At 35.1% G+C, this 20,824-nt stretch overlaps 1 protein-coding gene across 8 annotated transcripts in view; it reads right to left on the bottom strand.

Moving 5' to 3' along the window:
* EYA1 (EYA transcriptional coactivator and phosphatase 1) overlaps window positions 1-9,833 on the bottom strand; it is a 162,717-nt gene extending 152,884 nt beyond the window's left edge. For 4 of the 8 annotated variants that reach the window (XR_008628668.1, XM_012936060.2, XM_055129181.1 and 1 more), the window contains exons 1-3: window positions 9,637-9,708; window positions 4,479-4,528; window positions 2,775-2,902 (exon numbers count right to left, since the gene is read on the bottom strand). Coding sequence is in view for 6 of the 8 variants with exons in the window: in XM_012936060.2 (XP_012791514.2) it covers window positions 2,775-2,898 (124 nt within the window). In the remaining 2 variants the exon portion in view is untranslated. Of the gene's footprint in view, window positions 1-2,774; window positions 2,903-4,478; window positions 4,529-9,636 lie in introns of those variants that run through there. The other 4 variants (XM_004602394.2, XM_055129187.1, XM_004602396.3 and 1 more) reach the window with 2 other exon arrangements.
* Between the last annotated feature and the right edge of the window lie 10,991 nt (window positions 9,834-20,824).

Below are 20,824 nucleotides of genomic sequence, written 5' to 3'. Positions count from 1 at the left end.
TTGCTTGTTCTGGAGATGAAGTTATTGCGTTTGATAGAGGAGATTTTCGCTTTTTTTTTTTTTTTGAGCCTCATTATAGGGACAAGTGCTGGTGAGAAGTAAAGAAAATGGCTCAGAGAAGAAACCCTAATAATGCCAAGGAACCCATGGAGGGTGTCAATTAAATGGAGGTTTTGTTGTCCAAATTAAGGAGCCTAGATTCACGTACTGCAGTGAAATCACTTAAACATAAACCAGGGCATAAAGAGCCAGAAATATCTGTTAGGGGATCAGGAGAAGTTATTAGTATCTTAAACACTTTTAAATCTTAATGAATTTCTGGTTGTTCATTTCTCTAATTCATTGGTAAACATTGCTGACTTCAAAAAAATTAGCATTTCAATAAAAGTATAGGAAAATCTATAATTATAGTCTAGGGAAGCAAGCCAGATCACTAATTTTAAGCTTCTCTCCTCTAGTGGTGACTGAGAGGAATGAAACAGATGCATTTGAACATATAAGTAGCTTGAATTAATTCATAAACATAGTAAGAATCCAGAACTTTACGTTATTGTACCTAACTTGGCATGTAACATGATGAAAAAAGTTTAAAGCCACAGGAAACAAAACTTGTTTTTTGAGTCCTTTGAATTTTAAGTCATCCCCATAAGCTCATACATTTAAATGTATAATAGAGTAAAACTAAGTATCTCAGAAAATTTAAATAATTTTTTTATTCTTTGGATGATTCTTACAACTTACTAACTTTGCTTTCTAATCATCATAATCAACATAATACACCCTAATGAAGAATGACCGAAAACAGATTATTAATTCAAAAGTTCAAAAATTTAATTTCCAAGACTTAAGATAATTCTTATTTTAGAAAGAGAGTAATTTCTAGGTATTTCCTAGATTGAATTGTTCAACACAATACACAACTATCTAAAATAGTGTAAAATGTTCTATCATTTTGAACTGAGTTTGCAAAAGTATACATTTCTGAACACAAATGGAGTATCAGGCTATTACATGCAAATATTCAGAGATATATAATCATCACATACACCCTTTAGAAGCAAACCACATATTCCCTAAGGTTGCTGTCCTCAATGCAGACAAGTTTCAATACTGTTAGGAGACAATGCTCCAGTATAATCATGGCAAAATGAAAAAATCTTACCCCTCCCTCATTTCTTCCTATAGAAGAAGCTATCATTCCTTCATACTTAACAAAATGCATGAGCACAAACAACTGAACAGTCTTATCTCTGTCTTACTTAAACCTTAGAGTGATTAGAACGACTGTTCCAGGTGAGCATTCATGCCCCCTTTTTGACTCTGCTCAGTGGCATCCCTGCAAGCTGCTATTGACGTGGGGACGTGCAGGGCTTGGTGTGACCGAGACGGTCTGACTGGCAGCAGCCATGCTTACACCTGAAGTCAAACACCATAGGAGAAAATACAGGAGCTGCTTGTTTTGATCTGCTGTATAAAATCTACCTAAATGCTTGAATTGCTTCTTACATGTCTCTCTGATTGCCTATTGGAGTGGGGAGAAAAAAATTTTAGAAGGTACCTATTCAGAGATTTGGGTGCATGTGCCAGATCAGCCAAACTTCTACTTTTGAAAGTGTGTAGCTTCCAAAAATCCTGACAATCTACGTCCTTGGGTAGAAAAAGGTAAATACTGACTGGAGACCAAAATAATCACTGTTAGTATACAAATTAAGATCCCTGTAATAGAAACAACTGATTTCACATTTTTCTCTATTATCATAAATTTATTAATACTGCCAGTTTCGAATGACTTTGATAATATATTGCACCAAATGCCACATCAAACAATTTTCTGACATTAAGTTATTTTTAAGAACTGTAATAAAGGATCGCCATGGTGACAGGGAAAGTATAGCTATGTTATTTTGTATATGGATGAAATTCTGACAGATAATTCATTGGATTTCTAAATAATCAAGATTCAAAGGCATAGTAAGGTATAAACAAGTAAGATATCATCTATGGAAAACTAATTTTTTCAATGCTAAAGTAAAATCAATACAAAGTAAAATATAACATATCCTTTATGTTAAGATTTTAAAAACATGCACAGTGACAACACAAATGTTCATAAGAGTTAATATATACAGTAGCCTTGTTTATGTATTTAGACTTAGGCATACACAGATTACATAGGTATTCTATTTATATAAAAATTTCATTGCCATTCATATGTGTTAAAGTAACTGTAAAACCACATGCTTAAATTATATTGTTTAATCTTTACTAAAATAAATACATTTCTATCATCTTTCAAGCAAGATTGTTACTTGTAAAGAATTAGTTTTTGTTCACATATTTGTATTTCAATGACCAAGTCCACAATTATTTTATTGATATTTACAAACAATCAAGTTCAAGGGTACCTTTAAATAAACTGATTCTACTTAGTCATAAAAGGGGAAGAAATAAAAGGAAGTAATTCCAAACTTTGATTGCTTAGGTTGCAAAAATTGCAAACTGACACTGTGCTGCATAGACATAACACACTCAAAAGTTAATAATGATATGTACATGCATTTGTAAAAAGCTTATATAAAACTAGTCTACTTAAGGCATGTAGAACTCCTAACGATGGTGTGGACCGTTATTTCAAAACATGAATTACCAAAGGGCAAAGTTTCATAACAGAAGTTTCATGGATTTGACTACTTAAATCATCATCACCTAATAAGAAAGCATAGACTGATGAAGAAACAACGTGCAAAGTAAACAGTCAGAAGGCAGACACTCACCTTCGGTGCCATTGGGAGTCATGGAATTACTATTTATATGAGAGTTATCGAGTTTGGGACCACTGGGGGATTCACTACTACCACTCAGACGGCTATGCGGGCTGGTTAGATCCTGCATTTCCATAGACCTAAAGACAAGAAGTCTTCCGTTTGACAGATGTACCAAATTCATAACACCACTATTTAATGCGCTAACGATTTGACACCTTCTTTGAAACCCATTCACACAAAAGTCCCATTGTATCTATTTTCTTAGACTCCAAATAGTTCATGTTGTATTTTAACTTCAGTCATCCTTTCATAACATGTACTAATAAAAGATGTTCTTGCCTTACCTATCCAGTCAAACATAGACATGGAATTTAAGAAAATCTATCCCCCCTTCTAAGTATCTAATTCAGATGCAAGTTCTAATGAGACAATTACACCTACTTTAATTTTTCAAAGTAAAAAAAAAATGTATTCATGTGCTCTTTAAATTGAAAGAATCAAAGGCATCCTTCTTCTAACAGAAAAACAAATGTGTAAACAGGTAGAAGAGAAAAACATTAATTTTCATCTCCTATGGAATCTATTTCATCTAGCAAACACGCACTTGGGTACTCCCTTATAATTTACCACCCAATTGTAATTTAATGGGTCTCCAAACCAAATAAAACACTTGAAGCCTATAGTCTAGTGACAGGGAATGAGATAGTCCTGATGCATGTGTTTACTCTGGCAAACTGCTTAATTGTTCCTCTGTTTCCCTTGAAACAAATGCAGCATTAAAACATTATGATGTCGGCTCACTTGTTTGCTTTGTGGATTACATACAGCGTGCCCAATTGAAAAAGGATAAGGCCAACATACAGTGAGTCCCTAGGAGTATTAGTGCTCAGAATACCTCAGCTGTCACTTCCTCAGGGAAATAAGAACAATTCTAAGTCAGGGCCATAACTTTGCATTTGTACCATATGAAAAAGGTTAAATCCACCTCAAATAGTTTTAGTCTCAGCAGTTAAATTATTTATTCTCTAAAAAGTTTAGAAGCCACCCCCACTTATGTTCGCAGTTTAGAAACTTTCCATTTATTTTTAAGATGCTGTTGATGAAGAAAGGAGAGCTTTCACGTAAAATGTCTCAAACACCTAGACACCACTCGATTCTCTGGCAGCCAAGTTTTTGAAAGTCTAACACTCATTCATTTCATTTTAAACTGCATGTGTTTTTCTTTAAAAAGGAGATGGGATGTAAATGCTACAAAGAAGAAGCGAGGACTGTCTGCTCCTCACCCAACCAGGAAAATTACAGTTACAGCTATTTAAACATGAGGTTACATGTTATTAACTATATTACTATATATATTTAATGGCTTATCATAAACCATGTTACTTCTAAAGTGTGTTTTCTCTTCCCCAAATCTTCTAAATTCAATCCCAAAACTGATTTAAAATCCTATTATCCTCTCCTAATTCTTATCATACATCCAGTTTTTCTAACACCACAGACGATAGATAGCCCATAATCATTTTCAATCCCAGACTCCTATTCCCTTTGTACATATTTTTTTAAAAAAATAACAAGCAAACACACACATTGTTAAGTAATTTCCATCCGAGGTGGCTGCTATTAATAGAAATAATTAAGAAATACTAGACAAAAATAGATATGGGTCACAGAAAGGTAATCTCCCAAAATGTCAAATATCAACAATATCCTTACCTGCAACCTGAGGAAACAGCAACATCTGAACGGGTTGGAGATGTTTGCACCTGTGATCAGGGGTGAAAAATTAGAAGCTGTTGTTACTCTGCTTCAGCGTCAGCTCTTAATTACACAGAGCACATGGCTGAGAACAACAATGCTCTCTTTTAACCAAAAGAGAAAAAGGAGAATACTGCAGCAGTGAAAGGCATATTGTCTTTAAGTTGAGGTCTCCACTGTTGTTTCCTCCTGCAGGTCTACCCTTCTCCTCCCCCTGTCAGGGGGGGAAGGCAGCCAAATGACGGGATAGTGATTCATCACTGGCCTATGACAGCTGCAAACGGGATTACCCCTCCCCCAATCAACATGCAAAGCAGCCTGGCGCAGGCAGCCTGGAAAAGGTGCTTGGAAAAAAAAAAATATATATATATATATATATGTATATATATATATACAAACACACATTGCTATTAGCAAAAAGTGTGTTTCACAGCAGCAGTTCAAGTATTAATCCCTCCAGCATCCTCAGAAGATCTTTCATCTTTTGCTATCACCAGCTGAACTCCAGTTCCCGCCCACCCCTTTGACTCCTGACAGTTTCTTATCCTTATCAGAAAAGTTTTCTCCTATATTTACTATTTGTCACTTAGCATTCACCAAAGCAGCTTCTGGGCAACTTGCAGGCCATGCTGGACTAACTCGAACTGCCAAAAGCAACTTTTCCCATCAAAAGTCCAATCCTGGAGCAATGCACTCCACAACCCCAGCAAATGTAGAAAGCCACTGAGCACTGAGGGCTTTTTTCGTCACTGCCTGGGAAAAAATGAAACAGCGACTTGCATTTTTTTGTTGTTGTTGTTTGATGTTCTATCTTTTAAACTGGGGAAGAATGATTTCAGTTCCAAGTTCCAGTCAGACAGCTCCTGGATATTTGGTCTTTAGACTTCCCCACGTAGACCCCTGAACCACAGGCTCTGATGCCCAGGACAGTCTGTCCAGACGCAGCACCAGCAGGTGAGAACCCAAGGTGAGGGTGGCCTGCTGGCTAGCAAGCTCAGGCTAACTGCCTCAGCAGCAGGCAGCTAGGAGCATTTTGCATAACCTTTAAAATGGCTCAGAATTCCAAATCTTTGATGTGCAATTTCATTCAACCTGAACTGACATCAATTAGGGTTACAGAACAAAGATGGGAACCGAAGCATCTCAAATGGCATTAAAGTTATCCAGCCAAATATCTTCCATTGAGTCCTGTTATTTTTTAATTATGATTTATGAAATTAAGAAACACTACCTTTTTGGCAAGAAGAAAGCATCATTAAAGTTGAAATATGTTGGTGTAAAGTTACGTGAAATTTCTAGGTAGGGGATTCTCTAACATGTGCAAGATGAAACAATTTTTCAGAGATAGCTGGAGTACTAAATGAAAAATTTAATTTTAATGCCTGCTGATAAAGTCATGTTTGTAATAGCAGGCAATCCTCACAAAAGATGAAATGTTTTCTCCTAGAGACTGCAGCAATAAACCTCATGGATAAATTTCATTTTCTTTTTTCTACTTTTATACACCTGGAATAAATTATAGGTGAGCACTAACTCGCTTTCAAGAACTCTCTTGGCTTGATTACTTGAAGCAGTGTGTAAAACATACTTTCTGTTACTAGGTAAAACACAGTCACACTTTAATATTAGATAAATAGTATAATTTAGAAAAAAATAATTTTAGGCTCATTATATACTTTCAAAGCATACTGGATTTACATATGAGATTTTTTAAGTCAAACTGTTAACCAAAAAAATGAACTTAAAAATACGAATTAGTGTAACATATTATCTCACTGGAAAAAATGCATTTGCACAACAACCTATTTCTCTTCTGCTTGCTCAGCTGAGTCCTTACTGTACGCTACAATTTTTTCAGAGTCCATATCCAAGATCTTCATTTCATTAAGTATACTGCAGATATATTCTTTTGTGTCTCAAGGATTATTTAAACCATGTGTTGTGTGTTACTGTATTTAAAAATGACTCTTTAATCAAAATAACTTTAAAACAACTAATCCTCACTTAGGCTGGTCAGCTGAATCCACATCGTGGTCCAGGAAAAATAAATCTACTCTCAAGAATGCGAATGCAGACAACAATTAGACACAGATGTGAGCAAAATTAGTTACAGTTTACAAAATGCTACACTTCACATGCTTTTAGTTTTTTATGTGTAGTACAAGATTACAGTGCAGTAAGGAAACGTACTCTTATAATGACTTATCTCAAAAGAACACCTATTTCTGATTGGTGTTGATTTTCTCTTATGTTTCACAATATCTCCAGAAGTTTCTGAAATTTAAAAGTCTAAACATACTGCATTTCAAAAATAAATAGGTACACTTCCACTGAAAAGAGTAAAAATTACATCACAGTTTGCAGAAAAATGTTGTCAGGCATTCAAGTAAGCTCTCATTTTCTGCTTTACATCTATAAGTTTAATGTTTCTCATTTTCTCCTAATTTAGTGTTTTTAATTCAAATGTTCCTATGTGTGCAGAAATATTTCCCAATACATTGTAAATGGTCACCTTAGATTACAATGGAGTCCTTTTACCTTCATGTTTCTTAAAACTTTTGATCTAGAACAACTAGAGTAGCATAGTTGAGTTGTGAAAATAGAAAGAGAAAAAAGATAGCAAAACTCCTTAGAATTTAAATTCAGGAATCCCAAACTAGTAACTTTGACTTCTGATTAGTTAATGAGGTCTTTTAAGTTTGCCTTTTTTCTAATTAAATTTATAATTCTTCACAGATGTAACTTTTGTTGATGTTCAATTTGTCTCTCTCATTTTGTTAAACCTCACATAGTACTTCGCCAATCCATTGAATAGCCACATTAAATCTGTTAATACCATGCTCTTCAACCCCAGAAATTATTTCCAGAAGGCAAACTTGCTTTGAGAGATCATCAAACAAGACTTAAGGTACACATTTTATCACATTTTCCCTACCACAGAGCTCAGGGTGCAGAGCAGAATTCATGACTTTTGCACTGTTTATTATACTTTGCTAAATTACAAATCAAAAGCATCTGACAGAAGATCATGTATGAAGCCAAAAAGTTAATAATGTTCTGTGAAAAGTAAACTGTAAATGGAAAGGGATTCTAAATCTCAGCAGCACAGAGCAAATAAAATGTAGGTACTTGTCTAAATTATGGGTTTTCCATAGGCTTTTTTGCTTGCAAGAAGCAATTTTTATAAAATGACTATAATTTAAAACTTTTTTTTCAAACTAAAAAGAAAATTTCAAAGTGAAAGTATTGAACTTATCTAAATAAATAGAGTTGGCAGGCAAGCTAGTTTTGCCTAACCACAGATCAACCTGGGTCCTCCCAAATTTGAAAGACAATGGCAATTTTCTAATCAGAATGCATTTTATAGGGGGAAAATGTGCCCCAGGCATAAATCTGCTTTTTAAGCAGAATCTATTCTTGCTGAAATTCTCATCAGTGTTTCTAACAGGGGTGACAATTCTGTCATAAAAATCTAAATTACAAATACACTTCTAGGAAGAGCAAGAAGTCTTCTAAATATTAACACACTCCCCTTCTTATCAAAGCCTCCATAAAACAAATACTTTACATCTATTTCTGGTATTCCGTGCAATACACTGGCATTACCTTTTGAAGTATTAAGCTTAAATAAAATGGGAAAACAGAATCCCAGTGAAAACAAAAATTCACTATTTACATGCAATTGATTCTATTATAAAAGAATAGCCTTTACTTAAAATGTTGAAATACTTTTAATATGTTAGATGGAAAAAGTGGTTTTATTCTCACTGCAAGTTTTTTCTCCTTTCCAATATATTCACATAAAATAAATATCCACGTTCAAATGGAAATCTTCTGTTGATAAAATCATTTATCACGAGTCTCCCAAACTCAGGCAGCAGTTGACTTCCCTTTGGCAATTCTAAAACTTAACAGTGGCTCAATTAGGCTTCTCTGCCTATAACCGCCAAGCATTTCAGGACTGAAAATCCATGGCTGCTTGCTCCTGACTGAACACTTGGGCCTCAGGAGAACTCAAGCAAAGAAAAAGGCAAACATCAAATATTTGATAATGCAAAAAAGCATGACTGTTCATGTATGCATACCCTCAAACCCCAATCAGAGGTGAAAAGACATGCATGTCTAAGATAAAACCAACTCTGCAAAACACATTAAAGAAAAAAAATTCCAAACCTGGGAAGGGACACGATGTGCCTAACTAATCACTTTTTGGACCCCTTTCCATTTTTAAGAAATTAACCACACAACTTGTCTAAATTCAATGACAGCTCTGAATTTATTGAATTCTTGCAATGCTGTTTAAATGTATTCAAAAACTCCTCCCAAGAAATATAAGCCCATGAGTCACTAGCAATTCATGTGCTTATTTTGAATGAAAATTTTTTTCTAACTGGTAATTCAAAAATTCAAGAATTTCATTTTATTAATCTCAAATCCATTCAAGTCAGATAGTGTCAAAAGTGAAAAATATATTAATTTCATCTACTATTTGACCTTTCGAAGATAAGCCTGTTGAATATGTTTGGAAATTTGTTTATTGAAGCCAACGAATCTTTTTCCTTAAAAAAGTGGTATTAATTTATTTTTGTTACATGTTTCCTTTCAAAATGTTCATTCCTTCCTTGTTTTCTCATACCAAACTAAAGTAGGGAGGAAAAGTTTTGCAGGTTGCAATGGAAATATATGTGTACGCAATACGCACATATATAATATATAATACATGTACATTGCTTCTTTTAATCTCATACAATATTTGAGATTTGTGGAGCGATTGAGAAAAAAGATATGAAGAGAATTTCCCTACAAGAACAGAAATGGGTATTCTATTTAAGTAGACTCCAACAAAAGTAATTGTGAACAATTAATTTGTAATGATCTCTTAATGACTCTAATCGTTCAGATAATTTGGGGGTGAAGAATTATACTTTTCCGATGGAAGTCTCTGGCTAATCAAGTACCAGATACAAAGTGTCATCCCTGTCCCCCTGCCCTACTGCTTTTATTTTAAAACAAATCAAAACAATACTCAATAAGAGTTCCTGTTATCTTGGGCTTCGCCCACAAGGACAGCTGTTGTCAGTCAGCACAATTTTTCAAACAGTCAGCTTGTACTTACAGCGCTTACATCTGCTGCATCCACCAGTTTAATGCGCTCCTCCGAATTTTCTGCTTTAGCAAAGCTCCATTCCTGACATAGTTTTGCTCCTGGATGAGGACGCGCGAGGGCTTTTAGGAGCTCCCAGCGGAGCCCGGCGCTTCTGGACGCGGAGCGCCTCTGCAGGGGAGAGCCCGGCGGCGGGGGCAGCGGTGCAGCCGCGGCTGCAGGCTCGGGCTACCGAGCGACTGAGCGCAAACGCTTTCCCCAGGAAGAAAACCGCCGCAGTGGACTGCAACAGGAAGGCTTAAAGTCGGAAGTGGCACCGGAGAGTTTCTACCTCGCTCCAAACTCGGAGCCATCAGCTCCCACCGTTCTGCTTAGTGAGCGCTCTGAGCCCAGCGCGCGTTTCCCCACGAAACGGCAGCAGCAGATAGCATCTGAGAACCCGAGACAAAGAAACGGCACAATCGCATCCCTCGATTTGTTTGCGCAGCCTTGTAGGGCTGCCCGCGGAGCCTCGGGGCTTTTTTTGTTTTTGCAACGCAAACCACAGCTATTCTCTTGTCCTAACCTTATTGGTTTAAATGCAACAATTGAAGGGAGCACTGCTGGGTCTGACTCAACCTTGCTGCTTTAAAAAAAAAAAAATTTATTATGTAAATGAACGCGCCCCATGCTATCTGAATAAACAGCTGTGTGAGAATAACTTCTCCAAGACTGTCAACACACATCTCTGGCTACAGCAGCTACCAATTACGGGCTTTGGGGAGTAGTTTCACGTTATCTTTTATACTTTTCCAAAACTTTTTTTTTTCCTCCAGGCAGGCCCTGAAACTTGGTGAACCAATGCTTTCCAAAAGCTTCTCTCCAAATGTCCCAACTCTATCAGATCTGGAGAAAGTAAAAAATTAAAAGTGCTATTTTCATACTCAGTGAACTAGTAAAGGGAGTAAAAAGCAAGTGTGTAAGCCATTATCAGTTTCACAATGAAATCCTGATTGATTCTGGAATAATTTGGGAAGATAGGAATTAGGCAACACTTCAGTGTTAATATTTTGTAGTGATTTAGGGGGAAGATTTAGTTTATCTAGAAATCTTGAAAACATTTTTTTGAAAAAAATTTCAGTTAAAGGAATTCTGAGTAAACTGAGAATACATAAGCTTCAACATTCACCTAGACAGTCGAGTTATTCTCGATGATTAAATCACAGCTTCTTTTTCTTTTTTTTTTTTTAGGTACATACAGTCATGTTTTAGGCAAACAAATGACCAGTTATTAGATAAATGAATGACTTATCCAGTATATTGCTTTTAAATATTCAAAGAAGGCATCATGATCTGTGATTAATACATTTTAGTTTTCCAACTATAAACCATAATGAAAATACAAATGTTTATTTTTGATACTAATTCACCACCAGCAATATTATATTCTAAAATGCAATCTTTATACACACTAGATTTTCCTTAAAACTGTTTTGTGTTTACTAATATTACTTTATGTATATTATCATTTTATTAATAACAAAACATTTTAATTGAAAGTCTCACTTTAGCATTAAAAAATATTTTAAAACCCCAGTAATTCAAATGATTTTATAATACATTTTCAGCTTATCAATTCATAAAATAGACAGACACAGCCCTTTCTTTATTTGTTATTTTGTAATGAAAGCACCTTTATGATGCAAACAAAACAAAAAGTATCTAATGACCAAAATTCAATGTGAACTTCTGCCATTTCCCCTGCCTTGAAAGGATGCCAATCTAAATTCCTCAGAAAAGAACACTTTGTCAAACCTAAGAGACAGTTTAAACTGCAAACTCACCTAGGATTTCATTTTCTATAGTACCAGCAAGGAATCATGGGTTAGTCATCTGCCATATTTGGAAAGCCAGGTCAAAAATCAGTTGATTGCTATTGGATCTGTTCATATATGCAGGAAAAATAGAATTACATTACTACCTACAGCACTTTCTCAGACCGAAAGTATCAGTTATTCAATAGACTAAAGTATACATGCAGAAAATAAAATACAGCATGTAATGGAGATTTCTAGTTCCTTGAGATAAAATGCAATGTTAGGTTAACTCAATTTTGATATCAAATACCCACACAGTGACTGCTTTTGCTATTACATTTATTCCTAAACCCCATAAAACAGAAAACTTGAAGTGACGGTTAGAGAGAACTCACTACGTTTGAAAGCTTCCATTAAATTACTATACTCAGTGCTTCTCGTAGTTTAAAATTTTAGAGTTTAGGGTAAAAAATTATTTTCCTGATCTATGCAAAAAGTTACTTTGGCAATTTCAGAAGACACAAATTGCATGAAGTTAAAACAGCAGGAATTTCAGGTTAAGTATTTTAAATTGTCTATTTTATAACTAAATTTGTCATACACCAATATAACTAAATTTGTCGTACATCAATTTTATATTTAAATTTAATTTTTACTTCTAAAATCTAACAAGATACCACTCAGGAAATCATGCATATGATTAAGAAAAAACTACAAAAAACATGATAAGCATAACATGACCAAAAATTAACATGCTATAGGTCAAATGTCATTATTATGTAGCAAAGAACTTAGTCATTATGTAAAAGTAATTTCCATGTACACTTATACCACTTTAAATGATTTCCTTTTCCTAAAGCAAATGAGATGGATTAAAAACGATCACATGTTTATCCATAAATTTTGTCTGGTTACCACTTCTGGGTATCAAATATGTGATAAGCACTATTACATATAACTTACACCAATAATAAGTTATTCAATATAAAAAGCCAAAATGTAAGCCAATACTAAAAAGAACCAGCCTGTGCTGTTAACTTCCTATTTCTAAATTTTCACCAACCATAATTATGTAACTTAACCATATACTTTAAGAACCAAGTTGTTCTTTAAGTGAAGTCTGCACACTACAACAAAAATTAGGAAAATCTGATGAAAATTTGCCACTAGTAAAGACTGGCAATTGTAAAAAATAATGGTAAAATAAAATATTTTCTACAGAACTTTCAAGAAATGAACATGCAAATAATCATATTTTTTCAATATACTTTTTCTCTCCTAAAATAAAAAATCCTAAAAAGAAAACACTTGAAATAGTTAACTAAAATGAAATGTCTGGATACCCTCAAGGAGACAATATCTTTCATATATTGCATCTCTAAACAGGTATTACCTTACAAAACAAACTAATGCCTATTTATGTGCCTGATTGTATAGAAGTCTACAAATAAAGGCTATATATATATATATATATATATATATATATATATATATCTCCATATATATGGTTTTAATAGAAGTCTTTAGTGCTTTTCAATTTTAAATGAAGGCATGCTTACAAAAATAACTGTTCCTAATTAAATAAATTCAACAAGGATAGGTATAAGAGTCATAATTAGAACAATCAAAGTAACTTGGAATCTTTCTAAAACTCTATGACTGAACAGACGATTAATCAGCTGAATTATAATAAATAAACACTTGAGCAAAGGGGAACACTTGACATTTTTCATACTAGTACTGATAATAAAGTTTTTGTGAGGCTGCAGATTCCCAATAAAAGATAGACACGGATGCCATTTTTCTTTTATTTAGATTGAGCACACAGAACTATTACCAGTTCTGATGCCAAGTACCTCTGATCTGATTCCACGGTTCTTAGGAGAGCATCATTTCTCAAGAATAATGGTAAGCAAGTAAGCTGCAGAATATGATCAGCACTTAAAGACTAATACTTTTTCCTCAAAGGCAACATTCTAGTTACTTGTTATATTATTAACTTTTAAAGACATTCAACAGGTCTGTGACTCAAAGTGCTCAAGTGGAACGGCAAATAGAATTTTCCAAAATATTGTACTTCCTTCTTCCTTCTTCTAGATAACTTTTTCTCTTTTGACCCATGCCATGGCACTGAATTTCTGGCCTCTTTATGGAAACTTTGGAACAGCGTTGGATGGCTGACACTATGATCCTTGCAGGCACGAGGAGTGGTCACTTCCATGACCTAGTCTTTCCCCACTGGCACGAGACTGACAATGAGGGCCCTGCTCCCAGTAGCCTTCTGCTGAAATGCAACCAAGTAAAACATCCTCTATTTATTTTAAGAATGATATTAAATTCGCCAAACTGAATGTCGACCTGTATTTTGCTAAATGTTTTCCATTCAAACTCCACATGAATAGCTTTTAACAGTAAATTTAAGAAGGCAATTACTATTAACTGTACTATGGAAAATTATTTTAATAAATATTATAATCCATACCAACACAATACGGAAATAGAACCTAGTTCCCAGTCCCTAAGAAGCACATTGGTTATCCCACAAGAATAATAGCCATTTATTTACGTGGGAAGGGAAACTTGCTATCAGCTACAGTATTAACTAAAAATAGTTTCATTAAAAATTATTTTAATAGAAACAACAGGATTTCTGGAAACTAGAAATTATAACAAGAATAGTGGTAGTTTTTTTTTTAAGTGAATGGGATTGTATAGGAACTTTAAGAAAAAACTGACATCTCAGGTTTCTATTTTAAAACCAATTGATTTTCCAAAATGGCAAATAGAGTCACTTTTTATTTCTTCTGCCAAAAAATATGTAAATAATTGGTTTTGAAAGCATATCCTTAACCTCAGCAATAAGCTATTTTGCTTTCTCACACTGTAAAATGGATTTCTGTGACATGAAGCAACCTAGAGAATGCAGGTTGTTTCTTCATCAGCCCTTTTTCCTCTAAGGCATGGGCAAAACCAATCTTGTCAGCACTTCCCAATACATGTAAGAGGATCTGGAAATTTGCTTTATGTTTTCCAGCTTTCATGACAGCTGAGTTCACAGTTATAAAATTCTTCAGAAATAATAACTATATCATGGAAAAAAGGAAGGGGACTAGTGTTTATTGAGTGTTTACTTTGTACCAGCCTTAGGCAAAGCATTTTGCGTACATTCATTTACTTTAAAAAACAATGTAATAGTTTATCTGTATAAAAATTAGATTTTTTAAATGTGTTTTTTTTTCTCTCTTCGCTGTTATTTCTAGAATCTATCTCATGACACCAGTACCATCAGTTGCTAAGAAATGGTAGAACACCAGAACATGAATCTGTCCTGGTTGTATCATCATTTTAGAACAAGGTGTTAGCCCCCAAAATGATCAGATGCAGAAAGCTGTGTGACATATTTAAATAAAATATATTAAAATATCATGTCCAATTCACAAACAGATAGTAATTTAGATGAAATATCCAAAGTAGAAATACATTGAATGGTCAAAAGAGGAAAAAATGTGATGAATCCTAAAACTTGAATTATTTATTAAAAAATTAGTTTTTCCACTATTTAACAAATAAACGATCTCTTTTCCTAAAAATTGAAATGCAATTATTTCCAACTTTCATAGTATATTTCAAAGTAGAAGCTAAGGATTTGAACTTAGAATAAGCAATTACATGGACAACTCCTTTCAGAATTATATCATTTTTCCCTTTTGCATTAATTTATTCCTTCTGCATTCTTTAATTTCAATTATACAGTGTGATATGCTTTGATCTTCATAGCTATTATACCATAAACATTTGATTTGTTCCCCAAGAGAATAATTACATTCAAAAAATATGCTCCCGTTCTCCTTATATATTTGGGCATAATTTATTTACAACCAAAAAGCACTTTTGGTACAAATAGAAAATAATTTTAAAAAAATTTTAATATATAGAATTATTTCTTTCCTTTTCCCTCCCCACCCCTCTGTCTCCCAAATAGGAGGGGGAAAAAAAGAGAGTAACCTCTAAAGCTGTTTTAGACAGAAGGTCAGAATTCAAAGGATTGGTAACTTAATCCACAGGGCACTGCAATCACATCGCTATTGGAAACACAACCAGAAGCACCATTATTCTAGATGTTTTTATTAAACAATGTCAATAGGTATACAACCTGGAGATTTCTCCACTATAGAAATTCATACTTGGAGGTGATCGAGTTACCTTGGACTCTTGCATTTTACTTTAGTATGGTGTAGAATAAGAAAAAAAAAGTTTCTGCATTACCTACTAAGGAAAACACTAGCTTTAGTTTGTTTGTTCAATTACTTAAAGGGGATACCTTTCTACGGCCAAAATGTAAACAAAGATGAACACTTTTTTAAGTTTTTACATACTTATAATTAGGAAGAAGGCTTACTTCAGAGAGCTTACTATTTGGAGATTGAATTTTTAAAATATTGTGATCTGTGTTCTTTCAAAAATTATATCTAGAACCATTTGCTGTTTCTCTCGGGGGCTCTTTAGAATGCCATCAATGAGCCTGTATACCTGAAACCTGCAAAATCAACCAGAGTCAAGATCTGGGATTTACTGAGTTTATTTACTTTAAATGTGCATGATTCTTAAAAACAATGCACTGTTCAATAAGGGGTTATAGACTGATTTTTTTTTTAAATCAATACAAGAAAAAAAAAAGCAAATAGTTTTCCAAAAGGTCAGAGAAGCAGTAGAGGAGACTTCTACCGCATGGTTATCATTGACAAGCCCCGCTGAAAGCTTCCTCAAGCTCCCATTAGCCCGAGCCTCCTGGGAGAGCTGTTCACTTTCCTTCCTGTCCTTGCTGGAGAGGACAGATCTTCCTCAGTAGCAGAGGGTGGGTGGAGAGCTGTGAGGTGGAGGTGAAGGAAGGCCGGGCAAAAAAAAAAAAAAACGCAATATAAAAAAGAGAAAGATTCAAGCCAATAGTCAAAAAGAAGGATTCCAGTGTTTGGGGGGAAAAGAAGGATTAACTTTGACTTAGAAATTCCAAAGAAAACAGGTGTTTGTTAGGGTTTTTTATGTTTAAAATTTATGGTACCATTATTTGTACGGCAGCTCCTTGCATACATCAGTTGGTTCACTGTCATTTGGTTATAAGGTGGATGAGGAAAAGAAACGCATCCCTTGAGACGAGAGTCTGTGTGGGGTTTGTACATTTCCCCGTGTCTGTATGGAGTCTCTCCAGGTTTTCCAATGTCTTCCCACACCCCAAAGTCTGGGGAGTTAAATTTATTCTCATATCTTAATCATCTCAGTTTGCATGTGTGTGGGGGGGAAGAGGTTGTGGGGGTGCAATGAGGGATATACTGTCTAAAGTTGGTGATTTTTTTGTTCCCTGGACGGAAGGGATAGGCTTTGGGACCCTGATCTACATACATTAAATAGGCTGGAAAAAGAGTGCATGAATGAATACAAACACTTATATAATATTGAAAGTCCTTGTTTTTTGGTCTTTACTTAGAAGTTTAGTTGTTTTGTGACCAGAAATGTGCCATAGGAATGTAACTCTGTTTACATTGATTGTCTGTGATAAGAATGGTTTTGTTATTCATTTAACTTTGTCAGTGTCCAAGAACCTACCGGCAACATTAAATGAGACGTTACCTCATCCTCACCTCAGTGGGGAGGCATTGTATTTGATAAAGTTGATAAAGGATAAAAAGGGCTCTTGAGATAGCTCGCCAGGGCGAGCACATGCTTTATATATAGAAGGTCCAGGTTCGATCTCCAGTTACACATTTTCCCAAGTACAGTCATCGGCAATCTCCAAGTAAGGAACCAGGGATTACCCTTCTATTTACAATTTCCCCCCAAATTTTATCTATTACCAATCAAAACCAATCTATATTGGCCCATATATCTATATATGGGCCACATCTAACAGTGCCTGAGGAACTAGTTCTGGTTTTCTGCTCAAGGGCTTCTCCCGTGGTGCTGAGGTTGGGGTGGGGGGCGGTTAAGGAGTACTAGGGGTTGGAACTGGGGCTTCCACATGCAAAATATGGCTTCAGCCCATAAAAGGCTATTTCAAATGGAACATTTCACTTTAATGTCTCCTGAGTGGTTCAATGGTAATCTTGATTTCCTTTATCAATTTTCTACATTTAAACTTTTATGTCACTGCTCAAGATTTCAAAGATCTCCATAGTCTTAAATGTGCAGCAGTATTAACATTTACCTATAGCTAAGGGTACCACTCATAGGCTACAGCAATTACACCAAAGATTTAAGAAAAACATTTGGCTTCAGTGTTTCAGTTTGTTTTTCTTCTATACCCTGTTATCACATTACTTATTCTCTCGATACAGAACCTGTGACAGCTTAACCACAAAATGGGCATAATAAGGTCATGTTGCAGGGAGGGGGTTTCTCTAGATAACAGGGCTGTCAGGATCACCTCAGCACATGTGTGCTCACTGGGGTTTAAGCTCACAGCCTCATGCTTTCCAGGCAAGTGTTTTAAGTCACTAAGTTGTGTCCTGGACCCTGAACAAAAGTTTAATGGCATAATACTGTTTTCATAAAAGCACAATAGCATCACAAAACTCTGTGTCAAATCAATTTAATTAAACAAGAGTAGAATGAGAACCCAAACAGCGTATGGTGAGTTTCCAGTTTCAGTATCATTGTTATAGACAGTAGGTGCTTGAGAAATGTTATTTAAATTAATCCATACACACTTTACTATTTGATGGAACATGGCCCTGGCTTGTGGAAGAAAAATTATTCCTCTAAATTCTGTCTGCTTCTATTTTCCCTTTGTTTTCCTCACACATTGTTTTAGTTGTCTCCCACTGGAACTCTAAAGTTGTTCTGCATGACGCTGTAAGACGGCTAATTTCATTCTCATGTTCAAAAACATATTTTAAATATTTTATGGAACAAATTGAGTCATTTTTGTTGAGGAATTACACTAAGAATTTGAAACCTACAAGAGAGAACAGCCAAACTTTAAGAAAATTAAGAAATTTGACATTTACTTAAAGAAGACGTACATGGCCAATCGGTAAATAAGTAAAGGTTTTTCATCACTTATCAGGGAAATACAAATTAAAATAACAATGATATATCATCTCAGGCTACTTAGATTGGCATACATCACAAAGAACAAAAACAACCAGTGCTGGCACAGATGTAGGGAAAAAGGAATCTCATCCACTACTGGTGGGAATGTCAACAACTTCAGCCTCTTTTGAAAACAATACAGGCTCTTCAAAAGCTAAGAATTGCACTGCCATATAACCAAGAAATTTCATTTCTTGGCACTTATCGTAGCACTGCCATCCCCATTGTTCATCGATTTGCTTGAGCAGGTATCAGTAACGTCTCCATTGTGAGACTTGTTGTTACTGTTGGGCATATCAAATATGCCATGGGTAGCTTGCCAGGCTCTGCCATGTGGGCAGAATACTCTCGGTAGCTTGCCGGGCTCTCCAAGTGGGATGGAGGAATCAAACCTGGGTCGGCTGCATGCAAGGCAAACACCCTGTCTGCTGTGCTATCGCTTTAGTCCAAATTTCTTCTGTATTTCTAAAAATTTCAGATTTAGCGACTCCAAACAATTCTTTTTTTAGTTCAACTTACTAACTTTTAGAGCAGTTTTCTTTTGTCTGCTTGTTTCATTTGGTTGGTCCACCTGCCAGGTCAGGGTTTACTCCTATACTCAGGGGTCACTCTGGGAACTGATAGGGGACCTTAGTTAGTGTCAGGGGTCACAAGGTCAACATCATACAAGACAAGTACCTTAACCTCTACACTATCCCTCTGACCCCCTTATAAGTCTTAAATTTTATAACTTTTTTTTTAGCTTTTTGGGTCACACCCAGCGATGCACAGGGGTCACTCCTGGCTCTGCACTCAGGAATTACTCCAGTGGTGCTCAGGGGACCATATGGAATGCTGGGATTCGAACCCGGGTCGGCCGCGTGCAAGGCAAATGCCCTACCCACTGTGCTATCGCTCCAGCCCCCAAATTTTATAAATCTTAATTGAAGCAAATGGAAGTACTTTCTGAATAAAAAATAAGGTCAGTAATGGTTTTATTCCTGTTATCTCTCTTTTCAATCCCCTCAACAATAAGGGGTCATTGGTAGCAATATTCAGAAATAATGAATTCACTAAGTGTCTCAGAATAACTTTGTTCCAATCAAAGGACACAGATTATAAACCACTGCTTCCCTGAGAAGTTCCTTCTGTTTATCTATGGCTTCAGAACCAAACCATATTAAAAACATCACTCTGACCCAAAAGTAATCTATGAAATACTGTGCTTTAAGTTTCTGGCTAGTGAATAAAAAGCTAAAATGGTTTCACTGTCTTAATATTAAATATATATGTTAATAAGGCATTTACCATAACCCAAAACCACTATTTTGAAAAAACATTTCTGTTCTTATGTTCATTGCAGCACTAACCACAACATCCAAATTCTGAAAACAACCCAAGTGTCTAAGAACACATGACTGGATAAAGAAATTATGATATATATATATGTATATATATACACACAACAGAATAACTACTCTGCAACAAGAAAAAAATCATGCAACTGCTTCTATAACATATATATATATATGTTTAGGCTTCAGATTTTAGGCTTCAGAATTATTTTTGGAGATTTGAATGCAATCACCCAATTGGGAAGATAGCAAAGATAAACAAGTGAGACTCCACCTAAGTAAAAATACTTATGCACAGTGAAAAAACTATCATCAAAATGAAAATGAATGGGAAAAGATATTTGGAAGCCATATATATGATAAGATTAATACAAAAATATAGAGAACTGATAAAATTCAACAATGAGAATCCCAAGTAACCTGACTTTTAAAATGTAGAGGGAAATGTAATAGAGATTTCTCAAAAGTAACCATACCACTGGTCAGCAGGCACATAACAGCGTGTTCAACATCTTTTATTATTAGGGAAATGTGAATCAAATTTGCAACGTGATATCACCTCACACCTGTGAGAATGGCTTTTAAAAACAAAGACAAGAAGCAACATGTGTTGGAGAGGATGAGCAGAGAAGGGAATGCTTGTATACTGTTGGGGGGAATGTAAATTGAGGCAGTCATTAGGACATTCCACATGGCTATCCCTCAAAAAATTAAATATAGAAATTTCATATGATCTAGTTTTCCTGCTCTGGGATAGTTATCCAAAGGAACCAAAATGACAAATCAGAATATATAAGTGTATCCTAAATTTATTACAACATTATTTATGAATGGAAAGAGTTAGAAGCAAGCTAAGTGTCTATCAACAAACAATTGGATAAAAAAGATATAGCGTATATACACAATGGCATACTCCTTAGCTATAAAAAGGTGAAACTCTACCATTTAAAATAAACTGGAACCTTGAAGATGCTATGCTGAATG

The sequence above is a fragment of the Sorex araneus genome, chromosome 2, assembly GCF_027595985.1.
Source record: "Sorex araneus isolate mSorAra2 chromosome 2, mSorAra2.pri, whole genome shotgun sequence".
NCBI lineage: Eukaryota > Metazoa > Chordata > Mammalia > Eulipotyphla > Soricidae > Sorex > Sorex araneus.
Note: the sequence above shows the minus strand (reverse complement) of the source record. Positions and strands in the feature narration are given on the sequence as shown.